Raw genomic sequence first — 16,251 nt, 5'->3', positions numbered from 1 at the left:
CAAGGAGTTTTGGCCAGTAATTCTGCATCAGAAATGTGCGGCATGAACTTACATCAACCTATCATTTATTTTAATTCGTTCAACGGGATGTGGGTGTTGCTGGCAAGGCCAGCAGTTATTGCCCATCCCTAATTGCCCCTTGAACAACTGAGTAACTCGCTGGGCCATTTCAGAGGGCAGTTAAGAGTCAACCACGTTGCTGTGGGTCTGGAGTCACATATAGGCCAGACCGGGTAAGGGCGACAGATTTCCTTCCCGAAAGGACATTAGTGAACCAGATGGGTTTTTATGACAATCCGGTAATTTCATGGTCACCGTTACTGATACTAGCTTTTTGTATTTGAGATTTATTGAATTGAATTTAAATTCCCCAGCTGCCATGGTGGGATTTGAACTCATGTCCAGGCCAGGCCTCTGGATTACTGGTCCAGTGACGTGGGATTAATCTCGGGGATAGTTACTGACACGAAAGGAATACAGGAAGAAGTGGTGGGCAAGTCAACCTGGCCAGTTATAACTCAGTGAGCCTGATGGCGTGTGCGATCAGTGGGAGGGGGAAAAGGGAGGTGGGGGGAGAGCAAATGGGGGAAAGGTGAAGTGGGGGGGCAGGTTGGAGGAGGAAGGGCAGGTTGGGGGGGCAGAGCTGTAGGAAAGGTGAGGTGGGAAATTGGGCGGGGGGGTAAATTGGGGGGGGGGGGTATAATTGGGGGGGGAATAAATTGGGGGGGGGGAATAAATTGGGGGGGGGGATAAATTGGGGGGGGGGATAAATTGGGGGGGGGGATAAATTGGGGGGGTGGGGAATTGGTAAAGAGGGTAAGAGGGTCAAATAAGTAAATCACCTGCGATGAAAGTGATTTGGTCCCAAACATCTCTGGGCGAGACAGAGATCTGGACGAGGACCGTGTGTTGGGTTTGGCTCCATAGCATCACTGAAGGTCCGTCTCTGGGACCGGGTAATGGCGGGGGGGGCCTGCACAATGTGAGCCCCGATAACCATCGGTCAATCCTGCTCAACACATCCCCCCTTTAGCACAACACTGCGGGGGCTGAATGAGAAACGACAGACTGTGACCCAGACTTTCAGATCTCACTGGAGATCGAGAGCAGGTTGGTGGTAATCCGGCTAATGCCTTTGTGGGGGCGGGGGGGGGAGCTGTTGGCTTTCTGGATGGATGAGCTGAAATGGGCCAAATGGCCGCCCTTATTGGTTTCAATCTAATGAGCCACCAGCTCATTGCCAGTTTGACATTTCCAGCAAAGCCAATTGAAAGGTTGAGTGAGTACTGGGAGCCAAACCCAACAGATGCTCCTCTTCCATTCAACTGTTGAGATTGACATTCAGGAGCAGGAAAGCTACCAATTCTTATTGAGCCAAGTGGCAGCCAGTGAGACACCATCGAGAGAGCTCCATCTCCCAGTGTGACGGGGACCTTCAGGCTACATATTGCCAAGTGAAAGACAGCTTATTCAAGGCAGATAGGATGGATGGATAGTTAGAGAATAGTGGGCCTCCTAGAGACGAGTACAGGCTGCGGTCCTGTACACTGGATACTGATTCACTGAATTCCTTCGAGCGAGAGCTAGACCTGTTTCTGGCTGCAATCACCTCTTACAGAAGGTAGGTAGTACAGGGAATTCAGGGCCAGAGTGATCGTCTGGACTAGTTTTGATCACCTACATAGCTCGGAGATGAATTTCCCAGATTTTCTTTCCCCAAATTGGCCTGTTTTTAAAAAATCTGTTTTTCTTTTGCCTCTCCCAGGAGTTCACATGGTTTCAGGCGGGGTGGAGTGCAGTTATTGTGATAGACACGTTTCTCAATTGTGTGGGACAGGCTCGATGGGCCAGAGGGTCTGTACCTGTCTATTATTGTTCCTATAAAAGCCTTTGATCTTCAGCTACAGGCGAGATGTTAAACTTATGCCCCGTCTGCCTTCTGAACTGGACGTTAAAGCTCCTATAGAATTAATCTAATTCCATAGGAGCTTTACCTATAGCACTCAAAAAGCTCGACACCATCCAGGACAAAGCAGCCGCTTGATTGGCTCCCCATCCACCACCTTCAACACTCACTCCCTCCACCACCGGCGCACCGTGGCTGCAGTGTGTACCATCTACAAGATGCACTGCAGCAACTCGCCAAGGCTTCTTCGGCAGCACCTCCCAAACCCACGACCTCTACCCGCCTAGAAGGACAAGGGCAGCAGGCGCATGGGAACACCACCACCTCCACGTTCCCCTCCCAGTCACACACCATCCTGACTTGGAAATATATCGGCCGTTCCTTCATCATCGCTGGGTCAAAATCCTGGAACTCCCTCCCTAACAGCACTGTGGGAGCACCTTCACCACATGGGACTGCAGCGGTTCAAGAAGGCGGCTCACCACCACCTTCTCGAGGGCAATAAATGCTGGCCTTGCCAGCGACGCCCACATCCCAGGAATGATTTTTTTTAAATCAAAGAAGAACAGGGTGTCTCGGGTCCTGGCCAACAGCCAACCATCACTAAAAACCAATGAGTTGGTTATTTATGTCACTGCTGCTGGTGGAATCTTCCTGTGTGCAAAAATGACTGTTTTGCTTTTGTCCCCACAAAGGCTATTGGACTTCAACAGTAGTTCAACGGACGTGAGGCGCTTTACGGCAAATGAGTATCATGGTGAGGTTCAGGATCAATGTAAATCTGTCCTATTGCGAGTGGGGGAGTGTTATTTACACAGGGAACTCCCGCTGCTTTATAACTAAAAGGGAAAGCTTCCCGTGGAGCGAATCGGCAAATGTGACGTGTCGAGATTCTCAGGCTGCAGATTTAATCTCGGTAGCGATCAGCAATCCAAAGGTTGGCTAATGATCTCCCCAAAGCCGGATACGGCTGATCCTGGCTTGTCGAATCAGGACCTCCCAGTGCCGTGTGCAGATGGAACGGCAAAGCAGCAACGCACCTGGGAACAGAACAAAGTTGCAGCCATTCCACACAGATTCTCCGAATTATACAATAATTTCCATTTCTCTGACACTTTGAACAGAAATCTATCAATCCTGCTCCCAGAAGTTACAGAAACCGCATTAGCATTTCAACCACGAGTTTTTTTTTTGGAAAAGGGCGACACAATAACAGACAGGACCAGAAACGTTCAAAGGTTCATCTGGTTAATCGCAAGCTTAAAAAAAACCACAAAAGGATCTCAGTTCCTCAAAGTGTCAGCTGTGGCTCAGTGGGCAGCACCCTCGCCTCGGAGTCAGAAGGTTGTGGGTTCAAGTCCCACTCCAGAGACTTGAGCACAAAAATCTAGGCTGACACTCCCAGTGCAGTGCTGAGGGAGTGCTGCACTGTCGGAGGTGCCGTCTTTCAGATGAGACGTTAAACCCAGGCCCCGCCTCCTCTCTCAGGTGGATGTAAAAGATCCCGTGGCAATATTTTGAAGAGGAGCAGGGGAGTTATCCCCGGTGTCCTGGGGCCAATATTTATCCCTCAATCAACATAACATAAAAACAGATTATCTGGTCACTATCACATTGCTGTGTGTGGGAGCTTGCTGTGCGCAAATTGGCTGCCGCATTTCCCGCATTACAACAGTGACTCCACTCCAAAAGTAAATCATTGGCTATAAAGGTGCTATATAAATGCAAGTTTTTTTATTTAATTTAAAAAAAATGATGGTGCTCTCTCTTGAATCTGCTGACACTAACCGCCCCCACCATCTCTCAGAGGATTGTGTTTCACACTTTCACCTCCATCAGTGCACGCCGTTAAATCTCGACTGGGTGTCGCCCGCCTGTTTTCAGAACTTGTGTTAAGAGTTAGGTCGAAGAGTGTATTCGGGCTCTAGCACAAAGGCATCTATTCACTGCAATAAACTCAATTAAAGCCCCATCTAATACACTGCGAATAAACTCTAATAAAGTCTGAAACAGCAGTTGAGCAAACCGTTCAGCTCCAGCGACGGCATGTTTGCTGCATGAACCATACGGCCATGCTTCACTTCAGCAGGGTGGTTTGGATCGTGAAGTTGTAATAATCATGAAAAAGACTTGCATTTATATAGCGCCTTTCTTAACCACTAAAGCGCTTTACAGCCAATGAAGTACTTTTGGAGTGTAGTCACTGTTGTAATGTGGGAAAAACAGCAGCCAATTTGCACACAGCAATGTGATGATGGCCAGATCATCTGTTTTAGTGATGTTGATTGAGGGATAAATATTGGCCCCAGGACACCGGGGATAACTCTCCTGCTCTTCCTCGAAATAGCGCCGCGGGATTTTTTTTTTTTAAAAAGAGAGGGCAGACGGGGCCTCGGTTTAACGTCTCACCCGAAATATTAGAACACACTAATGCAAAATATGTTACTTAAAATTTGAAGAGGTTTATTTGTTTGAGATATCTCGAGCCACGTACTTCACAGTGCGGCTATGAATTACAGGATGCAGCCTGGCGTGCTGAGCCCTCCGGCTTGTGTTGCGCACAAAAATGGCAGCTCACCAGTCCAAGCCCGTCAATCATAGCAAAGACACATGGCCGGCTCCAGAGCTTAGGCGGGCACATGTGGGGCACGTGTGCTGGGCAAGTGGCATCTGCGACAGGCCCTTAGCAAAGCCACGCTCCTCCTGACAGGAACTGGGCTTCACTCCAAGCTGTGCGTCAAGTGCAAGACGTGGCAAGAAACTGACAGTATCAGATCTGTTTTACATAAATTAAATACGTGCAAAGGCGCCCTCTCCTTGCCCGAAGCAGCAGCCAAAATGGCAGGCTACAAAAAGGATGCGTTTCCAGCTCCTGCTGTCACTGAACATGGCTATCAGAGTCGCACCAATGAGAGCGCGCGACGTAGAGATTGAGAGGAGTAGAGAGTGAGAGAGAGTGGTGTAGAGAAAAAGAGATAAAGAGAGAGAGAGAGAGAGAGAGAGAGAGAAAGAGAGAGAGAGAGGGGCAGAGATCCAGAAATCCAGAGAGGGCAAGAGAGGAGGCAGCTGCTGGGGTGGGGGGGATGTGGAATGGCAGAGGGAGCGAGACTGATCTGTGACCGAACTTCAAATTCCTGCCTTCACCCTTTCTCCCTTAATAGCTGTTGTTAACAAAGCTCTATCAATCTCACATTTAAAATTTACAATTGATTTAGCATCAACTGCTGTTTGCAGAAGAGAGTTCTGAATATCTACCACCCTTTGTGTGCAGAAGGGTTTCCTAATTTGACTCCTGAAATGTCTGGCTCTAATTTTTAGACTATGTCCCACATCCGAGACTCCCCAACCAGAGGGAATACATTCCCTCGATCTGCTCCCCTTAATATCATAAAAATCTTTGATCAAACCACCCCTCAATCTTCTAAATTCCAGGGAATACAACCCTAGTTTGTGTAGTCGCTCCTCGTAACTGAACCCTTAGAGTCTGGGTATCATTCTGGTAAACCCACACTGCTCTCCCTCCAAGGCCAATATATCCTCCCGAAGATGTGGTGTCCAGAACTGCTCACAGTGCTCCAGGTGTGGGCTAACCAGGGCTATTAGAGGGAGCAGCGTGCAGCGACATACCACTGCAGGGAGCAGCGCGTGCTGCTGCAGGAGAGGCGACGGCTGACTGCAGTGGTGAGGTCGGGCCGAAGGAGCGGCGAGAGTTCCTGGAGCGATGTGATCGGGGTCCAGGAGAGACGAGAGTTCGGGGCCCAGGAGAGGCGAGAGTTCGGGGCCCAGGAGAGGCGAGGGCCCAGGGGCAGCACGGGCCTAGCCCACACTGCGACATGTGTGCGCACTGGGTCCGTGCAGCAGAGCTGGTCTCCAGTCGTCCTGGTTAACCCTTGCCACTGGACCAAGACCTAGCTCTGTCAAGCCCCGTGTTGTGGCTGGTGTGCAACGGCCACCCCACGTTAAAAAAATCCACGCACAGGCATCTTCCACCCTTCAACATATAGTTCGGGATCCGGAATATTAGGTCCTTCATTGAAACATCTGTGAACTCATCCCTTTTCGGCGTGGAAGCAAGTCATCCTCGCTTCGAGGGACCGCCTATGATGAAGAACCAGGGCTTTGTAAAGCTGTAGCATAACTTCTACCCACTTGCACTCTAGTCCACTAGATAGAAAGGCCAGCATTCCATTAGCCTTTTTGATTGTTTTCTGTACCTGTCCCTGACATTTTAATGACTTATGTACCTGGACCCCCAAGTCTCTTTGGACTGCCACTGTTTCTAGTTTTAGGCCAGAGGGACGAACCGATAATGGTCGACAGCAAAACAGTGACAGAACCCAGCTATAGTTCAATGTAAATATTACAGTAACCTCCTTCATAAATGTCAGATATTGTGATTAAATAAAGTGAGATAGGAACAGGCCCATAGTTAGTGTAAACTTCCCTTTGAAGACCACTTAACACTGTCTAGCCAGGAGGGTTTTATTTCCCTGAATTTGGCCTCCGTACTTCTAAAGCAGTAAACTGTCTAACTTCTGCTCCTCCGAGATATTTATCTGGTCAATACATGGGAGAAAACTACTGGATCCACTCCGCACTTCTTCAAAATAGTGCCATGGGATCTTTTGCATCCAAAGAGATCAGACGGGGCCTCAGTTTAACGTCCCATCTGAAAGACGGCACCTCTGATAGTGCAGTGCTCCCTCAGTACTGCCCTTCTGACAGTGCAGCGCTCCCTCAATACTGCCCTTCTGATAATGCAGCGCTCCCTCAATACTGCTGCTCCGACAGTGCGGCGCTCCCTCAATACTGCCCCCCGACAGTGCGGCGCTCCCTCAGTACTGCCCTTCTGATAGTGCAGCGCTCCCTCAGTACTGCCCCTCCGACAGTGCGGCGCTCCCTCAATACTGCTGCTCCGACAGTGCGGCGCTCCCTCAGTACTGCCCCCCGACAGTGCGGCGCTCCCTCAGTACTGCCCTTCTGATAGTGCAGCGCTCCCTCAGTACTGCCCCTCCGACAGTGCGGCGCTCCCTCAGTACTGCCCTTCTGATAATGCAGCGCTCCCCTCAGTACTGCCCTTCTGACAGTGCTGTGCTCCCTCAGTACTGCCCTTCTGATAATGCGGTGCTTCCTCAGTACTGCCCTTCTGACAGTGCGGCGCTCCCTCAATACTGCCGCTCCGACAGTGCGGCGCTCCCTCAATACTGCCCCCCGACAGTGCGGCACTCCATCAGTACTGCCCCTCCGACACGCCCTCAGTACTGCCCCTCCGACACGCCCTCAGTACTGTCCCTCCGACACGCCCTCAGTACTGCCCCTCCGACACGCCCTCAGTACTGCCCCTCCGACACGCCCTCAGTACTGCCCCTCCGACACGCCCTCAGTACTGCCCCTCCGACACGCCCTCAGTACTGCCCCTCCGACACGCCCTCAGTACTGCCCCTCCGACACGCCCTCAGTACTGCCCCTCCGACACGCCCTCAGTACTGCCCCTCCGACACGCCCTCAGTACTGCCCCTCCGACACGCCCTCAGTACTGCCCCTCCGACACGCCCTCAGTACTGCCCCTCCGACACGCCCTCAGTACTGCCCCTCCGACACGCCCTCAAGTACTGTCCCTCCGACACGCCCTCAAGTACTGTCCCTCCAACAGTGCAGCACTCCCTCAGCACTGCATTGGGAGTGTCAGCCTAGATTTCTGCGCTCAGGTCTCTGGAGTGGGACTTGAACCCACGACCTTCTGACTCAGAGATGATATTAAAAAACACAATCGAGGAGAGCTGCTATCCCGACAATAGACAGGCTGCTACAATTGGAGTGCTGGATGCAGCAGGAGGTGGGAATGATGGTGTGAAATCAGGAGAATACATCAGGCAGTCCGCGATAATTAACGGGATAAATCAATCGGCTGCTTTTCTGGCAGGTGTCTGTTCACATGGAAATCAGAACACAAGATTGACACCGTCTTCGAGGTAGATCCATCCTCCTCGGGCAGTTTACTGACGGCAGCAAGCGAAGTATTGAACAAATCCAGGCCCCCTGTAACACTGTGGACTTGTGGGGGATTATCTTAAGGAGAGGTTTGCTTGCCGGGTTTTCAATTAGGTTGCCGCTCGGGTTTGAGCAACTTACATCCCGACAATGCTCCTCGTCGTCTGCGGGATATCGAAGAGCACTTCAGCGGGCAGAGCGATGAGGAGGGACAAAGAGCAGGGCAGCAGGATGATGGTTGAAGAGTATAGGTGGCCTCTGAATCCAGGGAGGTGGCAAGTCAGAGGGGTTTCGGGACAGGGATTGGTGCCAGCAGCAAAAGTTAGAATACAGATCAGACACGATCGATTTGAATGGCAGAACAGACTCGAGAGGCTGGATGCTCTTATGTTCCCAGGAGCAGCCATTGACTACGAACACAACCGAGCCAGAATTCTCGGGTTAGCCCTCACGATACACGGTGCAATGGAAAGAGTGCGTGCATTAATCTAGAACAGGGGATGTAGAATGGGGAGTGAGTGTGCATTAATCTAGAACAGGGGATGTAGAATGGGGAGTGAGTGTGCATTAATCTAGAACAGGGGATGTAGAATGGGGAGTGAGTGTGCATTAATCTAGAACAGGGGATGTAGAATGGGGAGTGAGTGTGCATTAATCTAGAACAGGGGATGTAGAATGGGGAGTGAGTGTGCATTAATCTAGAACAGGGGATGTAGAATGGGGAAAGAGTGTACATTAATCTAGAACAGGGGTTGCAGAATGGGGAGTGAGTGTACATTAATCTAGAACAGGGGTTGCAGAATGGGGAGTGAGTGTGCATTAATCTAGAACAGGGGTTGCAGAATGGGGAGGGAGTGTGCATTAATCTAGAACAGGGGTTGCAGAATGGGGAGTGAGTGTGCATTAATCTAGAACAGGGGATGTAGAATGGGGAGTGAGTGTGCATTAATCTAGAACAGGGGATGCAGAATGGGGAGTGGGTGTGCATTAATCTAGAACAGGGGTTGCAGAATGGGGAGTGAGTGTGCATTAATCTAGAACAAGGGTTGCAGAATGGGGAGTGAGTGTGCATTAATCTAGAACAGGGGTTGCAGAATGGGGAGTGAGTGTGCATTAATCTAGAACAAGGGTTGAAGAATGTGGAGGCAGAAAAACAGCCAGCAAGAACATGTGATTGAACTAGACAGACCAGGGAGCCTCGCCCCTCCCTACCTGTCCAACCTTCCTCAGCCCTACAACCCTCCCAGATCACCGCGTTACTCCAACTCTGGCTTCTTCTGCACCCCCGTACTCCCTTTGATCCAGCATTAGCGGCCGTACCTTCAGCCACCCTGGCTCCTAGCACTGGGATTCCCTCCCTAAACCTCTCTGCTTCTCTCTCCTCCTTCAAAGAAAGACTTGCATTTATATAGCGCCTTTGATGATCACCAGACCTCTCAAAGCCCTTTGCAGCCAATGAAGTACTTTTGCACTAAGTCACTGTTGTAATGTGGGAAACGCGGCAGCCAATTTGCGCACAGCAAGCTCCCACACACAGCAACGTGACAATGACCAAATAATCTGTTTTTGTGATGTTGATTGAGGGATAAATATTGGCCCCAGGACACCTGTTCTTCTTCAAAATAGTGCCACGGGATCTTTTACGTCCACCTGAGAGAGCAGACGGGGCCTCGGTTTAACGTCTCATCCGAAAGGTGGCACCTCCAACAGTGCGGCGCTCCCTCAGCACTGCACTGGGAGTGTCAGACGAGATTTATGTGCTCGAGTCCCTGGAGGGGGACTTGAACCCACAACCTTCTGACTCAGAGGAGAGTGTGCTGTCCACCGAGCTATGGCTGGCAACTTCCTTAAAATCTATCTCTTCAAGCTACTATCCTCACTTTGACGGTGTCAATCTCGTGTCTGTTCACGCTCCTGTGAAGCGCCCTGGGACGTTTTGCAACATTAAAAGCGCGATGCAAGTAAACGCAAGTGGTTGTTCCGTCTGGGCAGCTTCTTGCAGAAGCATTGATTGCCGCTGCTGTTGTGTTCTTGCCTGAGTCGCACAAAGCGATCACTTGGGGACCCAGCCCTTGGTCCGAGCCCCACCAGGGGTTGTGTGTTACTCACCGTTAGAGGGCACTAAGGTACTGGAGCAGTACAACACCCGCTGACTGTGCCACACTGGAAGTCTCTGGCATGCCTGCAAAGCAATGAAAAAGGGGTTTTAGTGCAAGTCGGGTTGCATAGAACGCACAAAGACACCATGATTCACAGCACGCCCAGCTCCCCGCAAAAAGAAATAGTGCTTACTACGATAGATTCTGCATCTGGCTGGCCCCATAAGACAAGACAGCTCAAGTACAGACACCTCAAGTTGCTGGAGAAACACCACCAATGTCTCTGCAAGATCCTACAAATCCCCTGGGGGGACAGATGCACCAACGTTAGCGTCCTCGACCAAGCCAACATCCCCAGCATTGAAGCACTGACCACACTCGATCAGCTCCGCTGGGCGGGGCCACATTGTTCGCATGCCAGACGCGAGACTCCCAAAGCAAGCGCTCAACTCGGAACTCCTTCACGGCAAACGAGCCAAAGGTGGGCAGAGGAAACGTTACAGGGACACCCTCAAAGCCTCCCTGATAAAGTGCAACATCCCCACCGACACCTGGGAGTCCCTGACCAAAGCGCCCTAAGTGGAGGAAGTGCATCCGGGAGGGTGCTGAGCACCTCGAGTCTCATCGCCGAGAGCACGCAGAAACCAAGCGCAGGCAGCGGAAGGAGCGTGTGGCAAACCAGACTCCCCACCCACCCTTTCTTCCAATGGCTAACTGTCCCACCTGTGACAGGGACTGTGGCTCTTGTATTGGACTGTACAGCCCCCTCAGAACTCATTTTAAAGAGTGGAAGCAAGTCTTCCTCGATCCCGAGGGACTGCCGATGATGATGAAGACGACAAGACAGCTCAACAGCCCAGGCGAAGCCTGGATGATCGCAGAGGAGACAGTGCTCCAGCACCACAAACATCGGAACATTGTCACATAGGGCAGAGCTGCCATCTCTCCGGTTCCAGACTCTCTCAGACTGGTTTCCAAGTGGGATGTCGTAAGAATATAAGAAATAGGAGCAGGAATTGGCCATTCAGCCCCTCAAGCCTGCTCCGCCATTCAATAAGATCATGGCTGATCATCTACCCCAACTCCACTTTCCCGCCCGATCCCCACAGACTCCAAAAATCTGTCGATCTCAGTCTTGAATATACTCAACGATTCAGCATCCACAGCGATCTGGGGCAGAGAATTCCAAAGATTTACAACACCTTGAGTTAAGAAATACCTCCTCATATCAGTCCTAAATGGCTGACCCCTTATTTCAGCATCTACCCTGTTTTATACGTTCCAACGAGATCACCTAAACTCTAAGGAATATAGGCCGAGTTCACTCAATCTCTCCTCTGAAAGTGTCTGAAAATTCCTAAAATGTAAACCCATGTTTCTCGGAAATAATCCCAGGGAAGGGGAGGAGATCACGAGAAAGAAACAAGGGCCATTAAAAAAAAAAAAGTTTTAAAAAAATGCAGTAACCAGTTCTGGACCCAGCTGAGAAAACTTTCCCAGCGACTGGAGAAATGTTAGCGAGTAAACGCAGATCATCATCCATGGAGCTCGGAGCTGCCAATCCATTATTTCTTGAATCATTAAACTGCTCTGCAGAGTGCTGAGCAGGCACATTGATTATCAACACAAGGTGGAAGATGAATCGCTGAGTAAGAGTGTGGGGTTAATGAGCCCAGTCTAAAGTGTGCCGATGAATAGAAGTCAACATATTACGATCACAGCAAGAATTCATGTTTTATCGCAAAGAATATTGGGTCTCACTCCCGCCGGCACTCGGTATGAGTTAGATATATAGAATCAGAGAGCAGTCCAGCACAGGAGACCGTTCGGCCCATCGAAGAGCGATCCAGTCAGTCCCACTCCCCCCCCCCCCCCGCTCTTTCCCCATATCCCCGAAACGTTTTCTCCTTCGAGTATTTATCCAATTTCCTTTTGAAGGCTGCTACTGAATCTGCTTCCACCGCCCTATCAGGCAACACAATCTAAATCCTCACCAAGCGCTGCGTTAAAACGTTTTTCCTCAAGTCGCCCCTGGCTCGTTTGCCAATCACCTTCAATCTGAGCCCTCTCACTATTGATCTTTCAGCCGTTGGAAACAGTCTCTCTTCATTTACGCCATCATGACTTTAAACACCTCCATCAAATCTCCTCTTGGCCTTCTCTGCTCCAAGGAGAACTTCAGCTTCTCCAGTCTATCCACGGAACTGTGTTCCTCATCCATGAAACTGTTGTGTGTGTAAACCTCACCAATGTGCAAGACTTGCCACCAGGGGGCACAGCTGTGGGAGACCCAAGGGTCACCTGGGCACGCAGGTATAAAGGATATCCACCATGCTGCTTCCTCATTCTGGAGTTACAATAGAGACCAAGGTCACAGCAGTTTGAGCTGAAGATGTACAGTCTTGGAGTTACTCTAAACGTTAACAGAAACCATTCCAGTAAATCTCTTCTCGACCCTCTCCAAAGCCTTCACGTCCTTCCTAAAGTGTGGTGCCCAGAATTGGACATCTATCCACTTGGGCCCTGATTTATTACTAAACAAAGAGTAATATTACATCAGTGGCTCAGTGGGCAGCTCTCAGGTTGTGGGTTCAAACCCCACTCGAGACACTTGAGCACAGAATCTCTGCTGATATTCCAATGCAGTACGAAGGGAACGCCGCAATGTCAGAGGTGCCATCCTCCCAGCATGCTCCCCACCTCATGCCCATTCCCACTTTGCTGCTGATCAGCGATCCTGTCATTAAAGGCTCGCTGCTGAAAATATTCACGTCCCTGAATGAATGTTACTCTGAACTAAACAGATTGTAGCAAGCAGGGTTTTTTTCCCCCCTGGGAAGGATTGGAATGCATTAAATAATCATGACTGTCTAAATGAGATTCTTGCCAGCAATACAATTTGGCTTGAAGGTGACTCAAGATGCAAGAATGTCAGCTGAGATTCTGACTTCGAGAGGTTTAGAGAGAGGGGGCGGGGTGAGAGAGAGAGAGAGAGAGGGAGAGAGAGAGGGGGAGAGAGGGAGAGGAGGTGAGAGAGAGAGGAGTTTTGAGTGAGAGAGTGAGTGAGTGAGTGAGTAAGAGAGAGTGTGGAGGGGGGGGGGAAAGAGAGAGAGAGTGTGGAGGGGGGGGGAAAGAGAGAGAGAGAGAGAGTGTGGAGGGGGGGGGGAAAGAGAGAGAGAGTGTGGAGGGGGGGGGGGGGGGAAGAGAGAGAGAGAGTGGAGGGGGGGGGAGAGAGAGAGAGAGAGAGTGGAGGGGGGGAAGAGAGAGAGAGAGTGGAGGGGGGGGGAAGAGAGAGAGAGTGGAGGGGGGGGAAGAGAGAGAGAGTGGAGGGGGGGGAAGAGAGAGAGAGAGCGGAGGGGGGGGGGGAAGAGAGAGAGAGAGCGGAGGGGGGGGGAAGAGAGAGAGAGAGCGGAGGGGGGGGAAGAGAGAGAGAGAGCGGAGGGGGGGGGGAAGAGAGAGAGAGAGCGGAGGGGGGGGGGGAAGAGAGAGAGAGAGCGGAGGGGGGGGGGGAAGAGAGAGAGAGAGCGGAGGGGGGGGGGGAGAGAGAGAGAGAGCGGAGGGGGGGGGGGAAGAGAGAGAGAGAGCGGAGGGGGGGGGGGGGAAGAGAGAGAGAGAGCGGAGGGGGGGGGGGAAGAGAGAGAGAGAGCGGAGGGGGGGGAAGAGAGAGAGAGAGCGGAGGGGGGGGGAAAGAGAGAGAGAGAGAGCGGAGGGGGGGGAAAGAGAGAGAGAGAGCGGAGGGGGGGGAAAGAGAGAGAGAGCGCGGAGGGGGGGGAAGAGAGAGAGAGAGCGGGGGGGGGAAGAGAGCGGGAGGGGGGGGAGAGAGCGGGTGGGGGGGAAGAGAGCGGGTGGGGGGGGGGGAAGAGAGCGGGTGGGGGGGAAGAGAGCGGGTGGGGGGGGAAGAGAGCGGGTGGGGGGGGAAGAGAGCGGGTGGGGGGGGGAAGAGAGCGGGTGGGGGGGGGAAGAGAGCGGGTGGGGGGGGAAGAGAGCGGGTGGGGGGGGAAGAGAGCGGGTGGGGGGGGAAGAGAGCGGGTGGGGGGGGAAGAGAGCGGGTGGGGGGGGAAGAGAGCGGGTGGGGGGGGAAGAGAGCGGGTGGGGGGGGAAGAGAGCGGGTGGGGGGGAAGAGAGCGGGTGGGGGGGAAGAGAGCGGGTGGGGGGGGAAGAGAGCGGGTGGGGGGGGAAGAGAGCGGGTGGGGGGGGAAGAGAGCGGGTGGGGGGGGAAGAGAGCGGGTGGGGGGGGAAGAGAGCGGGTGGGGGGGGAAGAGAGCGGGTGGGGGGGGAAGAGAGCGGGTGGGGGGGGAAGAGAGCGGGTGGGGGGGGGAAGAGAGCGGGTGGGGGGGGAAGAGAGCGGGTGGGGGGGGAAGAGAGCGGGTGGGGGGGGAAGAGAGCGGGTGGGGGGGGAAGAGAGCGGGTGGGGGGGGGAAGAGAGCGGGTGGGGGGGGAAGAGAGCGGGTGGGGGGGGAAGAGAGCGGGTGGGGGGGGAAGAGAGCGGGTGGGGGGGGAAGAGAGCGGGTGGGGGGGAAGAGAGCGGGTGGGGGGGGAAGAGAGCGGGTGGGGGGGGAAGAGAGCGGGTGGGGGGGGAAGAGAGCGGGTGGGGGGGGAAGAGAGCGGGTGGGGGGGGAAGAGAGCGGGTGGGGGGGGAAGAGAGCGGGTGGGGGGGGAAGAGAGCGGGTGGGGGGGGAAGAGAGCGGGTGGGGGGGGAAGAGAGCGGGTGGGGGGGGAAGAGAGCGGGTGGGGGGGGAAGAGAGCGGGTGGGGGGGGAAGAGAGCGGGTGGGGGGGGAAGAGAGCGGGTGGGGGGGGAAGAGAGCGGGTGGGGGGGGAAGAGAGCGGGTGGGGGGGGAAGAGAGCGGGTGGGGGGGGAAGAGAGCGGGTGGGGGGGGAAGAGAGCGGGTGGGGGGGGAAGAGAGCGGGTGGGGGGGGAAGAGAGCGGGTGGGGGGGGAAGAGAGCGGGTGGGGGGGGAAGAGAGCGGGTGGGGGGGGAAGAGAGCGGGTGGGGGGGGAAAGAGAGCGGGTGGGGGGGGAAAGAGAGCGGGTGGGGGGGGAAGAGAGCGGGTGGGGGGGGAAGAGAGCGGGTGGGGGGGGAAAGAGAGCGGGTGGGGGGGGAAGAGAGCGGGTGGGGGGGGAAGAGAGCGGGTGGGGGGGGAAGAGAGCGGGTGGGGGGGGAAGAGAGCGGGTGGGGGGGGAAAGAGAGCGGGTGGGGGGGGAAAGAGAGCGGGTGGGGGGGGAAGAGAGCGGGTGGGGGGGGAAGAGAGCGGGTGGGGGGGGAAGAGAGCGGGTGGGGGGGGAAGAGAGCGGGTGGGGGGGGAAGAGAGCGGGTGGGGGGGGAAGAGAGCGGGTGGGGGGGGGAAGAGAGCGGGTGGGGGGGGAAGAGAGCGGGTGGGGGGGGAAGAGAGCTGGTGGGGGGGGGAAGAGAGCTGGTGGGGGGGGGGGAAGAGAGCTGGTGGGGGGGGGGGGGAAGAGAGCTGGTGGGGGGGGGAAGAGAGCTGGTGGGGGGGGGGGAAGAGAGAGGGTGGGGGGGGGAAAGAGAGAGGGTGGGGGGGGGGAAAGAGAGAGGGTGGGGGGGGGGAAAGAGAGAGGGTGGGGGTGTGAGAGAGAGAGAGAGAGAGAGAGAGAGAGAGAGTGGGGGTGTGAGAGAGAGAGAGAGAGAGAGAGAGAGAGAGAATTGCGGTGACTGTCATTTGGTACCCCGTGGAAAATGGTGGACTGCCAATCGAAAGCGCTGCAGGAACCCAGGAACCTTACCCATGATGCTGGGGAGGGAGGGGGGGAGGGGGGGGAAAAGAGGGGGGGCAATGGAGAACCGGAAACAAACACATTATTAAATACATCTTTTTCCCTTTGATAACATTGCCCAGAATGTAACGGCAAAATACTGCGGATGCTGGAATCTGAAATAAAAAGAGAATCCTGGAAATCTCAGCGGGTTGGGCAGCATCTGTGGGGAGAGAAACAGAGTTAATGTTTCAGGTCGATGACCCTTTGTCAGAACTGATGTAAGGTCACAGACCCGAAACGGTAACTCTGTTTCCCTCCACACATGCTGCCTGACCCACCGAGTATTCCCAGCATGCTGTGGTTTTATTGCCCATAATGCTCACAGCATCACTCAGAGACCACACCCAGTGTGAGGGAGGGAGGAGCCAACAAAACGCAAAGACTTGCATTTATATAGCGACTTGTACGACCTCAGGACGTCTCAAAGCGCTTTACAGCCAATAAAGTACTTTTGGAGTGTGGTCACTGTTGTATTGTGGGAA

General features: G+C 53.7%; 1 protein-coding gene across 3 annotated transcripts in view; it reads right to left on the bottom strand.

Moving 5' to 3' along the window:
* mcu (mitochondrial calcium uniporter) overlaps positions 1–16,251 on the bottom strand; it is a 177,956-nt gene that overhangs the window by 24,015 nt on the left and 137,690 nt on the right. For all 3 annotated transcript variants that reach the window (XM_070865579.1, XM_070865577.1, XM_070865578.1), the window contains one exon: positions 10,007–10,079. In XM_070865579.1, the coding sequence (XP_070721680.1) occupies positions 10,007–10,079 (73 nt within the window). The remainder of the gene's footprint in view (positions 1–10,006; positions 10,080–16,251) is intronic.

Source organism: Pristiophorus japonicus, chromosome 22 (assembly GCF_044704955.1).
Source record: "Pristiophorus japonicus isolate sPriJap1 chromosome 22, sPriJap1.hap1, whole genome shotgun sequence".
Classification (NCBI taxonomy): Eukaryota; Metazoa; Chordata; class Chondrichthyes; family Pristiophoridae; genus Pristiophorus; species Pristiophorus japonicus.
Note: the sequence above shows the minus strand (reverse complement) of the source record. Positions and strands in the feature narration are given on the sequence as shown.